Consider the following 21,897-nt stretch of genomic DNA (forward strand, 5'->3'; position numbering starts at 1 on the left):
CAACATGCTACCATGCACGCCACCAACATGCTACCATGCATGCCACCAACATGCTACCATGCACGTCACCAACATGGTACCATGCACTCCACCAACATGCTACCATGCACGCCACCAACATGCTACCATGCACGCCACCAACATGCTACCATGCACGCCACCAACATGCTACCATGCACGCCACCAACATGCTACCATGCATGCCACCAACATGCTACCATGCACGTCACCAACATGATACCATGCACTCCACCAACATGCTACCATGCACGCCACCAACATGCTACCATGCACGCCACCATCATGCCTGCTTCCTACTATGAAACTCGAGCCTGTAATTTTCAATTACACTACAGTTCTGCAATCAATGACCACCACAGCAGTGACCTCAGCAATGACCCTCATAGTGCAGTGACCTCAGCGGTGACCCCCACTGCACAGTGACCCCGACACCACAGCGACCCAGCAATAGCCAGACCATGGTATCCTTAGGGGGTGTGCTGGTCACACTTTAAGATGTGCAGGTCACATCTCTAGATGTGCAGGTGGCACCTGTAGATGTGAAGGTGATGTTTACCTCATCTACCGCTGGGGTCTAAATTCTGCTGTATGGTGGTTGTGATGTTGCTTGCCTCATATCCTACCAGTGTCTACACTACCATGTGGTGGATGTAACACTGTGTACTTGGGAGAAACTGGTAGATGCCTGTTAGAAAAGAGGCACAAATGAGCTCTTGACGACGTTTCGACCTCACAGTGGGCTCTATCATGTCATGTTGTATATCACCTAGTGACCTTTTTCCATCCTATAACCTCACCTGGTGACATTTCTCCATCCCATGAACTCACCTAGTGACCTCCATCCTATGACCTCACCTAGTGAGCTTTCTCCATCTTATGACCTCACCTAGTGAGTTTTCCCTTGTCGTGAACTCAGTTACTGACCTATGTGTGCCCCTGGTGTTGACAGTTGTGGGCGTGAGTGGACTGGTAGGGGCGTGGGCTGAGCTACCCTGCCGCTTTGCACCACGCACACCAGGAGACAAGCCTAAACTCATCCTCTGGTACAAGCAGGGAGTCAGCAGACCTCTCTTCAGGTGAGATACTAGAGAGAGAGAGAGAGCACAGGATTATGAAGTCTGTACCAAGGCTATGAGAACTATCTGCTGTCTAGGTTAAGTAATCTCCTGTATTATCTAGAGTGAGTGAAAGAGAGAGATACCAGATTTTCTTCTAGTATTGAGAAGTATTATTTCAACTTCCTGTAGTATCCATCAGTAACATACCAACTTTAGATATAGCACTGATCATACTTGAACTGGTTGGTGTGCACAGCTGGATACTAGCAGTGTTATAATGCCCTCCGTCAGGTCCAGTGTCTGCAACACTGGACCTGACCTGGCGCAACACTGCACTCAACGGAGGAGTGTTGCAAGCAGTAAGGGTGACCCCAAGGTAGTGCTTATGTTAGTGCTTGATTCTTATAGATGCCTTCTTCCTGAACTCTGACCTGTGTTTTTTTTTTCTGTTCCTTCGGCTGCGGCAGTCATGACTCGCGGGAGCCGCAGGTGGAGCCTGACCTGCGGCAGGTGGGTGTTGAGCTGCGGCTGGGAGATGGCTGGGCCAGCCTCGCCTATCAGAACCTCAGCGCCAAGCATGCTGGAGTGTACGAGTGTAGGGTTGACTTCTACACCTCTCCTGCCTACACCAGCCTGGTCAACCTCACTGTGGTTGGTGAGTCCTCTCACTCACTCACTCACTCTCACTCATAGCTTTATTGTGCAACTTGTATTCATATTGTAGGAGGTAGTAACCCAATGTCCATCCCATAGGAGGTAATCATCTCATGTCCATCCCATGGAATGTAGTCATCCCATGTCCATCCCATAGGGAACGTAGTCACCCCATACCCATCCCATGGGGAGGGAGTAGTCACCCCATGTCCATCCCATGGGGAGGGAGTAGTCACCCCATGTCCATCCCATGGGGAGGGAGTAGTCACCCCATGTCCATCCCATGGGGAGGGAGTAGTCATCCCATGTCCATCCCATGGGGAGGGAGTAGTCACCCCATGTCCATCCCATGGGGAGGGAGTAGTCACCCCATGTCCATCCCATGGGGAGGGAGTAGTCATCCCATGTCCATCCCATGGGGAGGGAGTAGTCACCCCATGTCCATCCCATGGGGAGGGAGTAGTCACCCCATGTCCATCCCATGGGGAGGGAGTAGTCACCCCATTCCAAAGCTGTGGCTGGAGGGCAGGTAATCAAAAGCTTACTGAGGTACATAATGGATCCAGAGACGTTAGACGCACCTCACTATTCTACTGGCTAAGTCGCTTCGTTTTGAATAATGTTTAAAAGACACCGGTTTGTAGAATGTTTCATTCAGTGTAGAACTTACAACGGCTTGATAAAGAACTACATAGTGCGAAACGTTGACTCAATAAGAGCTGGTTCTGCCATCGTTTCTTGTCGGTAATGCGCCATTTTACCCTAAATACTGGTGCCTTTTGTCTTTAAGCTGCGTTTAATGGAACATAATTTACTATTATGAGAGATATACAGCCAGGGGATGTGTGGTGATGTGTGGGTGTGCTTGACAGAGCCCGTGAGGAAGGTGGAGATCCTGGCTGCTGGCAAGCACAGTTCTGGACATCAGGAACCTGTCTACCCAGGGTACACCAGGGTGTTGGGCCCTTACTACCCAGGGCACACCATCAACATCTCCTGCCTCGCTCACCAAGGTGATCCATCCGGTTTGTTCCTCTTTACGTATGGCTGAACCTTCCTGTGTTTAAGTATGGCTAAGTCTTCCTGTGTTTGCACATAGCTATGGCTACCAGGACGTGCTATGTTTCTCTGACATCTATAAATCTCCCTCATTTTCTGAAAGAGACAGGGAGACATATACACGTCTCTCTGTCTCCCTACTTCACTCTCTGATGTTTATATATATATATATATTATATGTGTATGTGTAACTATATCCTTCTAATGTATGTTTATCTCTGTAATACAGAATACATGTCTCCATGATGTATAGGTGTGTGTATTCCTAACATCTCTGTGTCTCCAGGTTGGCCTCCACCGGTGTTGACGTGGTGGCTAGGAGACAAGATGCTCAAGAGCTCGCGCCAGGAGTCGTTGTCGACGGCGGACGACCTGGGGGTGGTGCAGAATGACCTGGTGATCGAGAACGCCTCGCGCAGCTGGAACGAGAGAACACTCACCTGCACCGCTAACAACACTCACCTGGCCTCACCCGCTGCTGCTTCTGTTGTTATTACCATGTTCTGTGAGTAACAAAGAGAGAGAGAGAGAGAGAGAAAGAGAGAGAGAGAGAAAGCAAGGTCTGCCACGAATACAAAACACAAGACGATAATTAAACCTCGTTTTTACTTATATGAAAATTAGTTTCGAATTATATAATGGCTTCTGAGCTTATTATGACAACCATAAAAGTGTTCTGGTAGACTCTCTCTCTCTCTCTCTCTCTCTCTCTCTCTCTCTCTCTCTCTCTCTCTCTCTGTCTCTGTTTCTCTCTCTCTCTCTCTCTCTCTCTCTCTCTCTCTCTCTCTTTCTTTCTTTCTCCAACCAAGAAATTGCATCAATACTGGGCACAGCCTTCAGCCCTATATTTACTGCTGAAGACAACACGAACATTCCCAGGCTACAACATTTCAGGTAGACCCTGAAGCTGACTCACAAAATATTAAGCATATTATCAACCTTGACAAGTTAAAATGTTCACACAAGGTGAGGTTAAGAAAACTAGCCAGGTGGACGAACCAGCAGTCAGAATCAAGAGCTTCTAGAGTAGAATTTCCTAGAGTAATACAAAACAACTAGAAGATACTAAAGCGCTAAAAGATTCAAAACTAGCAAATGTTACACCAGTATTCCAAGACGGGAGACAGGACCCACACCTCCAACTACCGTCCCATGAGATTGTTGTCGACTGTGGGTCAAGAGATGGAATACATAGCTAGAAGGTCGCTCGCAACCTTTCTAGGAGTTATTGCCTGGAGTCTACCTGGAGGGTATTCCTGGGGTCAACGTCCTCGCGGCCCAGTCCTTGCGGTGAACCAGGGCCTGATCAGCCAGGCTGTTACTGCTGGCCGCACGCAAAATTAAAATGAATTGCGACACGTAAGAGCACGCCTAAATATAATGTAGAATTCTTCAATTAGACGTATGTAAATCTGAGATTGAAAATGTCTTGATAATAGAACTGTGGAAGATCTTGGTTTATACTAGCACACTGTTGTATGGTGAGGCTAGCACACTGTTGTATGGTGATACTAGCACACTGTTGTATGGTGATACTAGCACACTGTTGTATGGTGATGCTAGCACACTGTTGTATGGTGATACTAGCACACTGTTGTATGGTGATGCTAGCACACTGTTGTATGGTGATACTAGCACACTGTTGTATGGTGATACTAGCACACTGTTGTATGGTGATACTAGCACACTGTTGTATGGTGATACTAGCACACTGTTGTATGGTGATACTAGCACACTGTTGTATGGTGATACTAGCACACTGTTGTATGGTGATACTAGCACACTGTTGTATGGTGATACTAGCACACTGTTGTATGGTGATACTAGCACACTGTTGTATGGTGATACTAGCACACTGTTGTATGGTGATACTAGCACACTGTTGTATGGTGATACTAGCACACTGTTGTATGGTGATACTAGCACACTGTTGTATGGTGATACTAGCACACTGTTGTATGGTGAGGCTAGCACACTGTTGTATGGTGATACTAGCACACTGTTGTATGGTGATACTAGCACACTGTTGTATGGTGATACTAGCACACTGTTGTATGGTGATACTAGCACAGTGTTGTATGGTGATACTAGCACTGTTGTATGGTGATACTAGCACACTGTTGTATGGTGATACTAGCACACTGTTGTATGGTGATACTAGCACACTGTTGTATGGTGAGGCTAGCACACTGTTGTATGGTGATACTAGCACACTGTTGTATGGTGATACTAGCACAATGTTGTATGGTGATACTAGCACTGTTGTATGGTGATACTAGCACACTGTTGTATGGTGATACTAGCACACTGTTGTATGGTGATACTAGCACACTGTTGTATGGTGATACTAGCACACTGTTGTATGGTGATACTAGCACACTGTTGTATGGTGATACTAGCACACTGTTGTATGGTGATACTAGCACACTGTTGTATGGTGATACTAGCACACTGTTGTATGGTGATACTAGCACAATGTTGTATGGTGATACTAGCACTGTTGTATGGTGATACTAGCACACTGTTGTATGGTGATACTAGCACACTGTTGTATGGTGATACTAGCACTGTTGTATGGTGATACTAGCACACTGTTGTATGGTGATACTAGCACACTGTTGTATGGTGATACTAGCACACTGTTGTATGGTGATACTAGCACACTGTTGTATGGTGATACTAGCACACTGTTGTATGGTGATACTAGCACACTGTTGTATGGTGATACTAGCACACTGTTGTATGGTGATACTAGCACACTGTTGTATGGTGATACTAGCACACTGTTGTATGGTGATACTAGCACACTGTTTTATGGTGATACTAGCACACTGTTGTATGGTGATACTAGCACTGTTGTATGGTGATACTAGCACACTGTTGTATGGTGATACTAGCACACTGTTGTATGGTGATACTAGCACACTGTTGTATGGTGATACTAGCACACTGTTGTATGGTGATACTAGCACACTGTTGTATGGTGATACTAGCACACTGTTGTATGGTGATACTAGCACACTGTTGTATGGTGATACTAGCACACTGTTGTATGGTGATACTAGCACACTGTTGTATGGTGATACTAGCACACTGTTGTATGGTGATACTAGCACTGTTGTATGGTGATACTAGCACACTGTTGTATGGTGATACTAGCACACTGTTGTATGGTGATACTAGCACACTGTTGTATGGTGATACTAGCACACTGTTGTATGGTGATACTAGCACACTGTTGTATGGTGATACTAGCACACTGTTGTATGGTGATACTAGCACACTGTTGTATGGTGATACTAGCACACTGTTGTATGGTGATACTAGCACACTGTTGTATGGTGATACTAGCACACTGTTGTATGGTGATACTAGCACTGTTGTATGGTGATACTAGCACACTGTTGTATGGTGATACTAGCACACTGTTGTATGGTGATACTAGCACACTGTTGTATGGTGATACTAGCACACTGTTGTATGGTGATACTAGCACACTGTTGTATGGTGATACTAGCACACTGTTGTATGGTGATACTAGCACACTGTTGTATGGTGATACTAGCACACTGTTGTATGGTGATACTAGCACACTGTTGTATGGTGATGCTAGCACACTGTTAAATGGTGATACTAGCACACTGTTGTATGGTGATACTAGCACACTGTTGTATGGTGATACTAGCACACTGTTGTATGGTGATACTAGCACACTGTTGTATGGTGATACTAACACTGTTGTATGGTGATACTAGCACACTGTTGTATGGTGATACTAGCACACTGTTGTATGGTGATACTAGCACACTGTTAAATGGTCATACTAGCACACTGTTGTATGGTGATACTAGCACACTGTTGTATGGTGATACTAGCACACTGTTGTATGGTGATACTAGCACACTGTTGTATGGTGATACTAGCACACTGTTGTATGGTGATACTAGCACAATGTTGTATGGTGATACTAGCACACTGTTGTATGGTGATACTAGCACACTGTTGTATGGTGATACTAGCACTATTGTATGGTGATACTAGCACACTGTTGTATGGTGATACTAGCACACTGTTGTATGGTGATACTAGCACTATTGTATGGTGATACTAGCACACTGTTGTATGGTGATACTAGCACACTGTTGTATGGTGATACTAGCACTAGTGTATGGTGATGTTAGCACACTGTTGTATGGTGATACTAGCACACTGTTGTATGGTGATACTAGCACACTGTTGTATGGTGATACTAGCACACTGTTGTATGGTGATACTAGCATATTGCTGTCTGGTGATACTAGCACACTGTTGTATGGTGATACTAACACACTGTTGTATGGTGATACTAGCACACTGTTGTATGGTGATACTAGCACACTGTTGTATGGTGATACTAACACACTGTTGTATGGTGATGCTAGCACTATTGTATGGTGATACTAGCACACTGTTGTATGGTGATACTAGCACACTGTTGTATGGTGATACTAGCACACTGTTGTATGGTGATACTAGCACACTGTTGTATGGTGATACTAGCACACTGTTGTATGGTGTTACTAGCACACTGTTGTATGCTGATACTAGCACTATTTTATGGTGATACAAGCACACTGTTGTATGGTGATACTAGCACACTGTTGTATGGTGATACTAGCACACTGTTGTATGGTGATACTAGCACACTGTTGTATAGTGATACTAGCACACTGTTGTATGGTGATACTAGCACACTGTTGTGTGGTGATACTAGCACACTGTTGTATGGTGATATTAGCACTATTGTATGGTGATACTAGCACACTGTTGTATGGTGATACTAGCACACTTGTATGGTGATACTAGCACACTGTTGTATGGTGATACTAGCACGCTGTTGTATGGTGATACTAGCACACTGTTGTATGGTGATACAAACACTGTTGTGTGGTGATACTAGCACACTGTTGTTTGGTGATACTAGCACACTGTTGTATGGTAATACTAGCACACTGTTGTATGGTGATACTAGCACACTTGTATGGTGATACTAGCACACTGTTGTATGGTGATACTAGCACATTGTTGTATGGTGATACTAGCACAGTGTTATATGGTGATACTAGCACTCTTGTATGGTGATGCTAGCACACTTGTATGGTGATACTAGCACACTGTTGTATGGTGACACTAGCACATTGTTGTATGGTGATACTAGCACACTGTTGTATGGTGATACTAGCACTCTTGTATGGTGATACTAGCACACTGTTGTATGGTAATACTAGCACACTGTTGTATGGTGATACTAGCACACTGTTGTATGGTGATACTAGCACACTTGTATGGTGATACTAGCACACTGTTGTATGGTGATACTAGCACGCTGTTGTATGGTGATACTAGCACACTGTTGTATGGTGATACAAACACTGTTGTGTGGTGATACTAGCACACTGTTGTTTGGTGATACTAGCACACTGTTGTATGGTAATACTAGCACACTGTTGTATGGTGATACTAGCACACTTGTATGGTGATACTAGCACACTGTTGTATGGTGATACTAGCACATTGTTGTATGGTGATACTAGCACACTGTTATATGGTGATACTAGCACTCTTGTATGGTGATGCTAGCACACTTGTATGGTGATACTAGCACACTGTTGTATGGTGACACTAGCACATTGTTGTATGGTGATACTAGCACACTGTTGTATGGTGTTACTAGCACACTGTTGTATGCTGATACTAGCACTATTTTATGGTGATACAAGCACACTGTTGTATGGTGATACTAGCACACTGTTGTATGGTGATACTAGCACACTGTTGTATGGTGATACTAGCACACTGTTGTATAGTGATACTAGCACACTGTTGTATGGTGATACTAGCACACTGTTGTGTGGTGATACTAGCACACTGTTGTATGGTGATATTAGCACTATTGTATGGTGATACTAGCACACTGTTGTATGGTGATACTAGCACACTTGTATGGTGATACTAGCACACTGTTGTATGGTGATACTAGCACGCTGTTGTATGGTGATACTAGCACACTGTTGTATGGTGATACAAACACTGTTGTGTGGTGATACTAGCACACTGTTGTTTGGTGATACTAGCACACTGTTGTATGGTAATACTAGCACACTGTTGTATGGTGATACTAGCACACTTGTATGGTGATACTAGCACACTGGTGTATGGTGATACTAGCACATTGTTGTATGGTGATACTAGCACACTGTTATATGGTGATACTAGCACTCTTGTATGGTGATGCTAGCACACTTGTATGGTGATACTAGCACACTGTTGTATGGTGACACTAGCACATTGTTGTATGGTGATACTAGCACACTGTTGTATGGTGATACTAGCACTCTTGTATGGTGATACTAGCACACTGTTGTATGGTAATACTAGCACACTGTTGTATGGTGATACTAGCACACTGTTGTATGGTGATACTAGCACACTTGTATGGTGATACTAGCACACTGTTGTATGGTGATACTAGCACGCTGTTGTATGGTGATACTAGCACACTGTTGTATGGTGATACAAACACTGTTGTGTGGTGATACTAGCACACTGTTGTTTGGTGATACTAGCACACTGTTGTATGGTAATACTAGCACACTGTTGTATGGTGATACTAGCACACTTGTATGGTGATACTAGCACACTGTTGTATGGTGATACTAGCACATTGTTGTATGGTGATACTAGCACACTGTTATATGGTGATACTAGCACTCTTGCATGGTGATGCTAGCACACTTGTATGGTGATACTAGCACACTGTTGTATGGTGACACTAGCACATTGTTGTATGGTGATACTAGCACACTGTTGTTTGGTGATACTAGCACACTGTTGTATGGTAATACTAGCACACTGTTGTATGGTGATACTAGCACACTTGTATGGTGATACTAGCACACTGTTGTATGGTGATACTAGCACATTGTTGTATGGTGATACTAGCACACTGTTATATGGTGATACTAGCACTCTTGTATGGTGATGCTAGCACACTTGTATGGTGATACTAGCACACTGTTGTATGGTGACACTAGCACATTGTTGTATGGTGATACTAGCACACTGTTGTATGGTGATACTAGCACTCTTGTATGGTGATACTAGCACACTGTTGTATGGTAATACTAGCACACTGTTGTATGGTGATACTAGCACACTGTTGTATGGTGATACTAGCACACTTGTATGGTGATACTAGCACACTGTTGTATGGTGATGCTAGCACACTGTTGAATGGTGATACTAGCACACTTATGTGGTGATACTAGCACACTGGTGTATAGTGATACTAGCACACTTGTGTGGCGATACTAACTGTTGTATGGTGATACTAGTACACCGTTGTATGGTGATACTAGCATACCATCTAGCATGATGGTGTTGATGTTACAGTACCACCCTCTAGCATGGTGGTGTTGATGTTACAGTACCACCATCTAGCATGATGGTGTTGATGTTACAGTACCACCATCTAGCATGGTGGTGTTGATGTTACAGTACCACCATCTAGCATGGTGGTGTTGATGTTACAGTACCACCATCTAGCATGGTGGTGTTGATGTTACAGTACCACCATCTAGCATGGTGGTGTTGATGTTACAGTACCACCATCTAGCACGGTGGTGTTGATGTTTCAGTGCTGCCATCTAGCGTAGTGTTGATGTTTCAGTGCTGCCATCTAGTGCAGTGTTGATGTTTCAGTGCTGCCATGTAGCGTGATGTTGATGTTTCAGTGCTGCCATCTAGCGTGATGTTGATGTTTCAGTGCTGCCATCTAGCGTGATGTTGATGTTTCAGTGCTGCCATCTAGCGTGATGTTGATGTTTCAGTGCTGCCATCTAGCGTGATGTTGATGTTTCAGTGCTGCCATCTAGTGTTGTGGTGGACAACCCTGGTCCTGTGGTGGAGGGACGCCAGGCTCATCTACGCTGCCTTGCTACAGGAGCTCAGCCACAACCCAAACTCACCTGGTCTATCAACGGTACCGCTGCCACGCCACACAAGGTAAGCAACTCTTATCGTAATTATATTTGTTGATTGTTATCATTATCATTTTTAATAATACTAATAAACTTTCTACAAGTACATGTACATGATATACAGGCTTAGCTGACATCAGTGACATACTACTGCAAAGAAAGCCCCTTGTTATGCAGAACATTTCAGACAAATTAGGTCAATTTTGTCCTAGGATGTGACCCACATCAGTCGACTAACACCCAGGTACCTATTTTACTTATTTTCTTCTTCTGTCTTCTGGTGTATCCTGGACGACTAGATTACTGTTGTAGCTCAGTGTCTCAGTGATAACATTGACGTAGTGTAACTGACAGAGTCAGTGGCGGTGGTGACGTGTGTGTGATGCTGGTGTTAATGGTGCTGGTGATTTTGGTGGTGGTGGTAGAGAGGAGGTGTGTGTGTGTGTGTGGTGTAGCCAAACTCTCTCCCACATCTCACGCTCTCTAAATAAATAATGTCACAGTGGAGGGAGGGGCCAGATGTATCGTGTGGTCTCGCTCTTTGATGAATGTTTAGTAGGTATTGAGTACACACACACACACACTCACACACACACACACACACACACACACACACCAGTGTGAGTATCATACCGAGCACATCTCCTGAGGCGAACATCAACCAGATAACTGCTGCAGCACATGGGCACCTAACACACCTAAGAATAGCATTTCGACACACCTGAGTAAGGAGTCATTCAAGACTGTGTATACTGTTTACGTCAGGCCCATACTGAAGTATGCAGCACCTGGTCAAGCACGTCAAGAAATAAGAGAAAGTGTAAAGGTTTGCAACAAGACTAGTCCCTAGCTAATGGGTATATCCTACGAGGATAGGTTAAGGTATATCAACCTGACGACACTGGAGGACAGGAGGAACATGCTAAAGACAAAAAATGCTGAATGGATAGGGACAGAATGTTTGAGAGATACGACACAGCAACAAGGGGTCACAACTGGAAGTTACAGGGATGTTAGGAAGTATTTCTTCAGTCGTAGAGTTGTCAGGAAGTGGAACAGTCTGAAGAGTGATGCAGTGGAGGTAGAATCTATACATAGCTTGAAGAGATACGATAAAGCTCATGGACCAGGAGTGGATCTAGTAGCGACCGGCGAAGAGTCGGGATCAGGAGGTGTGGCTCTACCCCTGCAACCACAAATAGGTGAGTACACATACACACTTAAGTTCCAAGGTTTCCTACATTGGTTCTTGGTGTTCACGTCCTGGTTCTTCAGTTCTCTCTGTCGGAATAAATTGATCGGTACAATTAGTGTATATTTTCCAGAACTCTTCATATATCATGTTTGTTTTTGTAATGTTTCATTCTCGTTGTTTCTTTGGTTCTGAATACTGTATGTGTGTGTGTGTGTGTGTGTGTGTGTGTGTACTCACCTGTTTGTGGTTGCAGGGGTAGAGTAACAGCTCATGGCCCCGACTCTTCGCTGATCGCTACTAGGTCCACTCCCTGCTCCATTAGCTTTATCGTATCTCTTCAAGCTATATGACGACCTAGAACTTTAAAAAAACAGTGTGACTGGCACTATAGAATGATACCCTTGATTATTGACCTCATACAATGATGCCTTGATTATTGACTTCACAGAATGGTACCTTGATTATTGACCTCATAGTCATGCACTGACTTGTGACCTTGTTTCTCTCCCCTGCAGAGTGTGACTGAGGGTCGTGTGACTTGGTCAACCCTGGTGGTGAACGTGACCCGGGGTCACCACCAGGTTAAGGTGACCTGCACAGCCACCAGCTCCGTCTTGCCAGGTCTCAGCGTCTCCAACTACACCCTCCTCACCGTCTACTGTGAGTACATGCTTCATTTTTGTTTTAGTTAGTGCTTCCATTTCTAGTTGGGAAGTTCTCGTTGTTTTGGTAACTCATTTTCTACGTTTGGGACACTCGTTTTCTGTGTTGGTAAGCCGTTTTCTATAATTGGGACACTCGTTTTCTATATCGATGACTCATTTTCTATATCGATGACTCATTTTCTATTTAGGGCTCGTTTTCTATGTTTAGAATACTCGTTTTCTGTGTAACTCGTTTTCTATTTTTGGGAGACGTTGTCTGTTTAGGACTCGTTTTCTGTGTTTGGAATACTCGTTTTCTGTTTGGGTCAATCGTTTTCTATGATTTGGATACTCGTTTTCTGTTTGGAAGACTCGTTTTCTATGTTTGGAGCACTCATTTTTTGTTTATGACGCTTATATATATATATATATATATATATATATATATATATATATATATATATATATATATATATATATATATATATATATTATCACACTGGCCGATTCCCACCATATATATATATATATATATATATAATATATATATATATATATATATATATATATATATATATATATATATATATATATATATATATATATATATATATATATATATATATATATATATATATATATATATATATATATATATATATATATCCCTCTCTTTCCAATAATTTTCCTGCGTTGAAAGGTAAAGTTCCTAATTTTAATAAGCGCTTCCCTTAGTGGCTGCACAAGTGTCAAATTACATTAGGCTGGTCCAGTGGTATCCGCCTCTATTACCTGGGTAAAATACCGAACCAACATTGGAAACTGTTGGTGTCATTAGCATATCCTGAGTGTCCTGTCTAATTTGGATTGAAACATCAACAAAGACTTTTTTGTGTGTGTATTTGTTTCAGGAGGAAGGAGGCCCCGACAAAGCCTAAAACTTTTTTTTTTCATGTCAAAATGTGGAGACCAAACAAAATTTGGTTAGCCTAACGAGGTAAATACTATAAATATATAAATTTAGTATATATTTTACATAATCGTACTGTGTATTTCGTATTATTATTATTATTATTATTATTATTATTATTATTATTATTATTATTATTATTATTATTATTATTGTTTATATTGTTTTTATTAATATTATTATAATTATTAATATTATTGATAAAGAAGCGCTAAGCTTGTATGGGTTTTAGAGTTTAGTTGTTGATATGCTTCTTCCATGGTCATACACATTCTAGTGACGGCTGACTCTTGCATATAAATATATACATTACTGTGTATACTTTCACACTATGAGATGCTGTATTAATTCTTAACAACCTAAATTACAAATGCCTTTCAGAAATTTTTTTTCTAAGTCGGGTTTATTTTATAGCATAGTCTTATTGTAAAGAAAATGACTATCTTGACAAATTTGATGAAGTTTTGAAAGATATTTCTAAAATTTAGACTTTAATGTTTGTTATAGATGAAATTGTAACTTAAATATGAGAAGATGAGATGCGTGCTTACAGTGTGCTTACTGTATATAAGAATATTTAATCTATTATTTGTAGTGTGTGTAAAATTAAGAATAGATTCACCGTTGCATAATAATTATAATGATAAATAATTGATCAGATCCACCGTCAGTATGGCTGTCACTAGGACGCTCACTACAGCCAGACTCCCTGAAGGAGGGTGACGATGTGTACTTCACCTGTACTGTGTCTGCCAGTCCTCCAGCGTCAACCATCACCTGGTTCCACCAGGTATGTTTTTATTGTTCCACCTGGCAGGTTTTTATTGTTCCACCTGGCAGGTTTTTATTGTTCCACCTGGCAGGTTTTTTATTGTTCCACCTGGCAGGTTTTTATTGTTCCACCTGGCAGGTTTTTATTGTTCCACCTGGCAGGTTTTTATTGTTCCACCAGGCATGTTTTTATTGTTCCACCAGGCACGTTTTTTATTGTTCCACCAGGCAGGTTTTTATTGTTCCACCAGGCAGGTTTTTATTGTTCCACCTGGCAGGTTTTTATTGTTCCACCAGGCAGGTTTTTATTGTTCCACCAGGCAGGTTTTTATTGTTCCACCAGGCAGGTTTTTATTGTTCCACCAGGCAGGTTTTTATTGTTCCACCAGGCAGGTTTTTATTGTTCCACCAGGCACGTTTTTTATTGTTCCACCAGGCACGTTTTTTATTGTTCCACCAGGCAGGTTTTTATTGTTCCACCAGGCACGTTTTTTATTGTTCCACCAGGCAGGTTTTTTATTGTTCCACCAGGCAGGTTTTTATTGTTCCTCCAGGCAGGTTTTTATTGTTCCACCAGGCAGGTTTTTATTCCACCTGGCATGTTTTTATTGTTCCACCAGGCATGTTTTTTATTGTTCCACCAGGCACGTTTTTATTGTTCCACCAGGCATGTTTTTATTGTTCCACCAGGCACGTTTTTTATTGTTCCACCAGGCAGGTTTTTATTGTTCCACCAGGCATGTTTCTATTCCACCTGGCGTGTTTTTATTGTTCCACCAGGCATGTTTTTATTCCACCTGGCATGTTTTTATTGTTCCACCAGGCATGTTTTTATTGTTCCACCAGGCATGTTTTTATTCCACCTGGCATGTTTTTATTGTTCCACCAGGCATGTTTTTATTCCACCTGGCATGTTTTTATTGTTCCACCAGGCATGTTTTTATTGTTCCACCAGGCATGTTTTTATTGTTCCACCAGGCATGTTTTTATTCCACCTGGCATGTTTTTATTGTTCCACCAGGCAGGTTTTTATTCCACCTGGCATGTTTTTATTGTTCCACCAGGCATGTTTTTTATTGTTCCACCAGGCATGTTTTTATTGTTCCACCAGGCATGTTTTTATTGTTCCACCAGGCACGTTTTTTATTGTTCCACCAGGCAGGTTTTTATTGTTCCACCAGGCATGTTTTTATTCCACCTGGCATGTTTTTATTGTTCCACCAGGCATGTTTTTATTCCACCTGGCATGTTTTTATTGTTCCACCAGGCATGTTTTTATTGTTCCACCAGGCATGTTTTTATTGTTCCACCAGGCATGTTTTTATTCCACCTGGCATGTTTTTATTGTTCCACCAGGCAGGTTTTTATTCCACCTGGCATGTTTTTATTGTTCCACCAGGCATGTTTTTTATTGTTCCACCAGGCATGTTTTTATTGTTCCACCAGGCATGTTTTTATTGTTCCACCAGGCACGTTTTTTATTGTTCCACCAGGCAGGTTTTTATTGTTCCATCAGGCATGTTTCTATTCCACCTGGCGTGTTTTTATTGTTCCACTTGGAATGTTTTTATTGTTCCACTTGGAATGTTTTTATTGTTCCACCAGGCATGTTTTTATTGTTCCACCAGGCATGTTTTTATTCCACCTGGCATGTTTTTATTGTTCCACCAGGCATGTTTTTATTCCACCTGGCATGTTTTTATTGTTCCACCGGGCATGTTTTTATTGTTCCACCAGGCATGTTTTTATTGTTCCACCAGGCATGTTTTTATTGTTCCACCAGGCATGTTTTTATTGTTCCACCAGGCATGTTTCAATTCCACCTGGCGTGTTTTTATTGTTCCACTTGGAATGTTTTTATTGTTCCACCAGGCATGTTTTTATTGTTCCACCAGGCATGTTTTTATTCCACCTGGCATGTTTTTATTGTTCCACCAGGCATGTTTTTATTCCACCTGGCATGTTTTTATTGTTCCACCAGGCAGGTTTTTATTCCACCTGGCATGTTTTTATTGTTCCACCAGGCAGGTTTTTATTGTTCCACCAGGCAGGTTTTTATTGTTCCACCAGGCATGTTTTTATTGTTCCACCAGGCACGTTTTTTATTGTTCCACCAGGCAGGTTTTTATTGTTCCACCAGGCATGTTTTTATTCCACCTGGCATGTTTTTATTGTTCCACCAGGCATGTTTTTATTCCACCTGGCATGTTTTTATTGTTCCACCAGGCATGTTTTTATTGTTCCACCAGGCATGTTTTTATTGTTCCTCCAGGCATGTTTTTATTCCACCTGGCATGTTTTTATTGTTCCACCAGGCAGGTTTTTATTCCACCTGGCATGTTTTTATTGTTCCACCAGGCATGTTTTTTATTGTTCCACCAGGCATGTTTTTATTGTTCCACCAGGCATGTTTTTATTGTTCCACCAGGCACGTTTTTTATTGTTCCACCAGGCAGGTTTTTATTGTTCCATCAGGCATGTTTCTATTCCACCTGGCGTGTTTTTATTGTTCCACTTGGAATGTTTTTATTGTTCCACTTGGAATGTTTTTATTGTTCCACCAGGTATGTTTTTATTGTTCCACCAGGCATGTTTTTATTCCACCTGGCATGTTTTTATTGTTCCACCAGGCATGTTTTTATTCCACCTGGCATGTTTTTATTGTTCCACCGGGCATGTTTTTATTGTTCCACCAGGCATGTTTTTATTGTTCCACCAGGCATGTTTTTATTCCACCTGGCATGTTTTTATTGTTCCACCAGGCATGTTTTTATTCCACCTGGCGTGTTTTTATTGTTCCACTTGGAATGTTTTTATTGTTCCACCAGGCATGTTTTTATTGTTCCACCAGGCATGTTTTTATTCCACCTGGCATGTTTTTATTGTTCCACCAGGCATGTTTTTATTCCACCTGGCATGTTTTTATTGTTCCACCAGGCATGTTTTTATTGTTCCACCAGGCATGTTTTTATTGTTCCACCAGGCATGTTTTTATTCCACCTGGCATGTTTTTATTGTTCCACCAGGCATGTTTTTATTCCACCTGGCATGTTTTTATTGTTCCACCAGGCATGTTTTTATTCCACCTGGCATGTTTTTATTGTTCCACCAGGCATGTTTTTATTGTTCCACCAGGCATGTTTTTATTGTTCCACCAGGCATGTTTTTATTCCACCTGGCATGTTTTTATTGTTCCACCAGGCATGTTTTTATTGTTCCACCAGGCATGTTTCTATTCCACCTGGCGTGTTTTTATTGTTCCACTTGGCATGTTTTTATTGTTCCACCAGGCAGGTTTCTATTCCACCTGGCGTGTTTTTATTGTTCCACTTGGCATGTTTTTATTGTTCCACTTGGAATGTTTTTATTGTTCCACCAGGCATGTTTTTATTGTTCCACCAGTCATGTTTTTATTCCACCTGGCATGTTTTTATTGTTCCACCAGGCATGTTTTTATTGTTCCACCAGTCATGTTTTTATTCCACCTGGCATGTTTTTATTGTTCCACCAGGCATGTTTTTATTGTTCCACCAGGCATGTTTTTATTCCACCTGGCATGTTTTTATTGTTCCACCAGGCATGTTTTTATTGTTCCACCAGGCATGTTTTTATTGTTCCACCAGGCATGTTTTTATTCCACCTGGCATGTTTTTATTGTTCCACCAGGCATGTTTTTATTCCACCTGGCATGTTTTTATTGTTCCACCAGGCATGTTTTTATTGTTCCACCAGGCATGTTTTTATTCCACCTGGCATGTTTTTATTGTTCCACCAGGCATGTTTTTATTGTTCCACCAGGCATGTTTTTATTCCACCTGGCATGTTTTTATTGTTCCACCAGGCATGTTTTTATTGTTCCACCAGGCATGTTTTTATTGTTCCACCAGGCATGTTTTTATTGTTCCACCAGGCATGTTTTTATTGTTCCACCAGGCATGTTTTTATTGTTCCACCAGGCATGTTTTTATTCCACCTGGCATGTTTTTATTGTTCCACCAGGCATGTTTTTATTGTTCCACCAGGCATGTTTTTATTCCACCTGGCATGTTTTTATTGTTCCACCAGGCATGTTTTTATTCCACCTGGCATGTTTTTATTGTTCCACCAGGCATGCTTTTATTGTTCCACCAGGCATGTTTTTATTCCATCAGACATGTTTTTATTGTTCCACCAGGCATGTTTTTATTGTTCCACCAGGCATGTTTTTATTCCATCAGACATGTTTTTATTGTTCCACCAGGCATGTTTTTATTGTTCCACTTGGTATGTTTTTATTGTTTCACCAGGCATGTTTTTATTGTTTCACCAGGCATGTTTTTATTGTTCCACCAGGCATGTTTTTATTGTTTCACCAGGCATGTTTTTATTGTTTCACCAGGCATGTTTTTATTGTTCCACCAGGCATGTTTTTATTGTTTCACCAGGCATGTTTTTATTGTTCCACCAGGCATGTTTTTATTGTTTCACCAGGCATGTTTTTATTGTTCCACCAGGCATGTTTTTATTCCACCTGGCATGTTTTTATTGTTCCACCAGGCATGTTTTTATTGTTCCACCAGGCATGTTTTTATTGTTCCACCAGGCATGTTTTTATTGTTCCACTAGGCATGTTTTTATTCCACCTGGCATGTTTTTATTGTTCCACTAGGCATGTTTTTATTCCACCTGGCATATTTTTATTGTTCCACTAGGCATGTTTTTATTCCACCTGGCATGTTTTTATAGTTTCACTCCTTGTGCTGCATGACCCACACACTGACAGTACTGAACCTCCAACACCAGTCCTTGTGCTGCATGACCCACACACTGACAGTACTGAACCTCCAACACCAGTCCTTGTGCTGCATGACCCACACACTGACAGTACTGAACCTCCAACACCAGTCCTTGTGCTGCATGACCCACACACTGACAGTGCTGAACCTCCACCACCAGTCCTTGTGCTGCATGACCCACACACTGACAGTGCTGAACCTCCACCACCAGTCCTTGTGCTGCATGACCCACACACTGACAGTACTGAACCTTCACCACCAGTCCTTGTACTGCATGACCCACACCCTGACAATACTGAACCTTCACCACCAGTCCTTGTGCTGCATGACCCACACACTGACAGTACTGAACCTCCACAACCAGTCCTTGTGCTGCATGACCCACACACTGACAGTACTGAACCTCCACCATCAGTCCTTGTGCTGCATGACCCACACACTGACAGTACTGAACCTCCAACACCAGTCCTTGTGCTGCATGACCCACACACTGACAGTGCTGAACCTCCACCACCAGTCCTTGTGCTGCATGACCCACACACTGACAGTGCTGAACCTCCACCACCAGTCCTTGTGCTGCATGACCCACACACTGACAGTACTGAACCTTCACCACCAGTCCTTGTACTGCATGACCCACACCCTGACAATACTGAACCTTCACCACCAGTCCTTGTGCTGCATGACCCACACACTGACAGTACTGAACCTTCACCACCAGTCCTTGTACTGCATGACCCACACACTGACAGTACTGAACCTTCACCACCAGTCCTTGTGCTGCATGACCCACACACTGACAGTGCTGAACCTCCACCACCAGTCCTTGTGCTGCATGACCCACACACTGACAGTGCTGAACCTTCACCACCAGTCCTTGTACTGCATGACCCACACACTGACAGTACTTAACCTCCACAACCAGCCCTTGTGCTGCATGACCCACACACTGACAGTACTGAACCTTCACCACCAGTCCTTGTGCTGCATGACCCACACACTGACAGTACTGAACCTCCACAACCAGTACTTGTGCTGCATGACCCACACACTGACAGTAATGAACCTTCACCACCAGTCCTTGTGCTGCATGACACACACTGACAGTACTGAACCTCCACCACCAGTCCTTTTGCTGCATGACCCACACACTGACAGTACTGAACCTCCACCACCAGTCCTTGTGCTGCATGACCCACACACTGACAGTACTGAACCTCCAACACCAGTCCTTGTGCTGCATGACCCACACACTGACAGTACTGAACCTCCACCACCAATCCTTGTGCTGCATGACCCACACACTGACAGTACTGAACCTCCACCACCAGTCCTTGTGCAGCATGACCCAGACTGACAGTACTGAACCTTCACCACCAGTCCTTGTGCTGCATGACCCACACACTGACAGTACTGAACCTCCACCACCAGTCCTTGTGCTGCATGACCCACACACTGACAGTACTGAACCTCCACCACCAGTCCTTGTGCTGCATGACCCACACACTGACAGTACTGAACCTCCACCACCAGTCCTTGTGCTGCATGACCCACACACTGACAGTACTGAACCTTCACCACCATTCCTTGTGCTGCATGACCCACACACTGACAGTACTGAACCTCCACCACCAGTCCTTGTGCTGCATGACCCACACACTGACAGTACTGAACCTTCACCACCATTCCTTGTGCTGCATGACCCACACACTGACAGTACTGAACCTCCACCACCAGTCCTTGTGCTGCATGACCCACACACTGACAGTACTGAACCTCCACCACCAGTCCTTGTGCTGCATGACCCTCACACTGACAGTACTGAACCTCCACAACCAGTCCTTGTGCCGCATGACCCACACACTGACAGTACTGAACCTTCACCACCAGTCCTTGTGCTGCATGACCCACACTGACAGTACTGAACCTCCACAACCAGTCCTTGTGCTGCATGACCCACACACTGACAGTACTGAACCTTCATCAGTCCTTGTGCTGCATGACCCACACACTGACAGTACTGAACCTTCACCACCAGTCCTTGTGCTGCATGACCCACACTGACAGTACTGAACCTTCGCCACCAGTCCTTGTGCTGCATGACCCACAAACTGACAGTACTGAACCTCCACCACCAGTCCTTGTGCTTCATGACCCACACACACTGACTACTGAACCTCCACCACCAGTTCTTGTGCTGCATGACCCACACACTGACAGTACTGAACCTTCACCACCAGTCCTTGTGCTGCATGACCCACACACTGACAGTACTGAACCTTAACCACCAGTCATTGTGCTGCATGACCCACACACTGACAGTGCTGAACCTTCACCACCAGTCCTTGTGCTGCATGACCCACACACTGACAGTACTGAACCTCCACCATCAGTCCTTGTGCTGCATGACCCACACACTGACAGTGCTGAACCTCCACCACCAGTCCTTGTGCTGCATGACCCACACACTGACAGTACTGAACCTCCACCACCAGTCCTTGTGCTGCATGACCCACACACTGACACTACTGAACCTCCACCACCAGTCCTTGTGCTGCATGACCCACACACTGACAGTACTGAACCTCCATCACCAGTCCTTGTGCTGCATGACCCACACACTGACAGTACTGAACCTCCACCACCAGTCCTTGTGCTGCATGACCCACACACTGACAGTACTGAACCTCCACCACCAGTCCTTGTGCTGCATGACCCACACACTGACAGTA

General features: G+C 43.3%; 1 protein-coding gene across 2 annotated transcripts in view; it reads left to right on the top strand.

The window, feature by feature from the left end:
* The first annotated feature begins 894 nt into the window (after nt 1–894).
* LOC128697438 (uncharacterized) overlaps nt 895–21,897 on the top strand; it is a 53,623-nt gene continuing 32,620 nt past the window's right edge. For both annotated transcript variants that reach the window (XM_053789102.2, XM_070093862.1), the window contains exons 1-7: nt 895–1,097; nt 1,547–1,734; nt 2,606–2,746; nt 3,079–3,297; nt 10,693–10,835; nt 12,521–12,665; nt 14,279–14,409. In XM_053789102.2, coding sequence (XP_053645077.1) covers nt 898–1,097; nt 1,547–1,734; nt 2,606–2,746; nt 3,079–3,297; nt 10,693–10,835; nt 12,521–12,665; nt 14,279–14,409 — 1,167 coding nt within the window. In that variant the 5' untranslated portion in view covers nt 895–897. The remainder of the gene's footprint in view (nt 1,098–1,546; nt 1,735–2,605; nt 2,747–3,078; nt 3,298–10,692; nt 10,836–12,520; nt 12,666–14,278; nt 14,410–21,897) is intronic.

The sequence above is a fragment of the Cherax quadricarinatus genome, chromosome 44 (genome assembly GCF_038502225.1).
Source record: "Cherax quadricarinatus isolate ZL_2023a chromosome 44, ASM3850222v1, whole genome shotgun sequence".
Taxonomy (NCBI): domain Eukaryota; kingdom Metazoa; phylum Arthropoda; class Malacostraca; order Decapoda; family Parastacidae; genus Cherax; species Cherax quadricarinatus.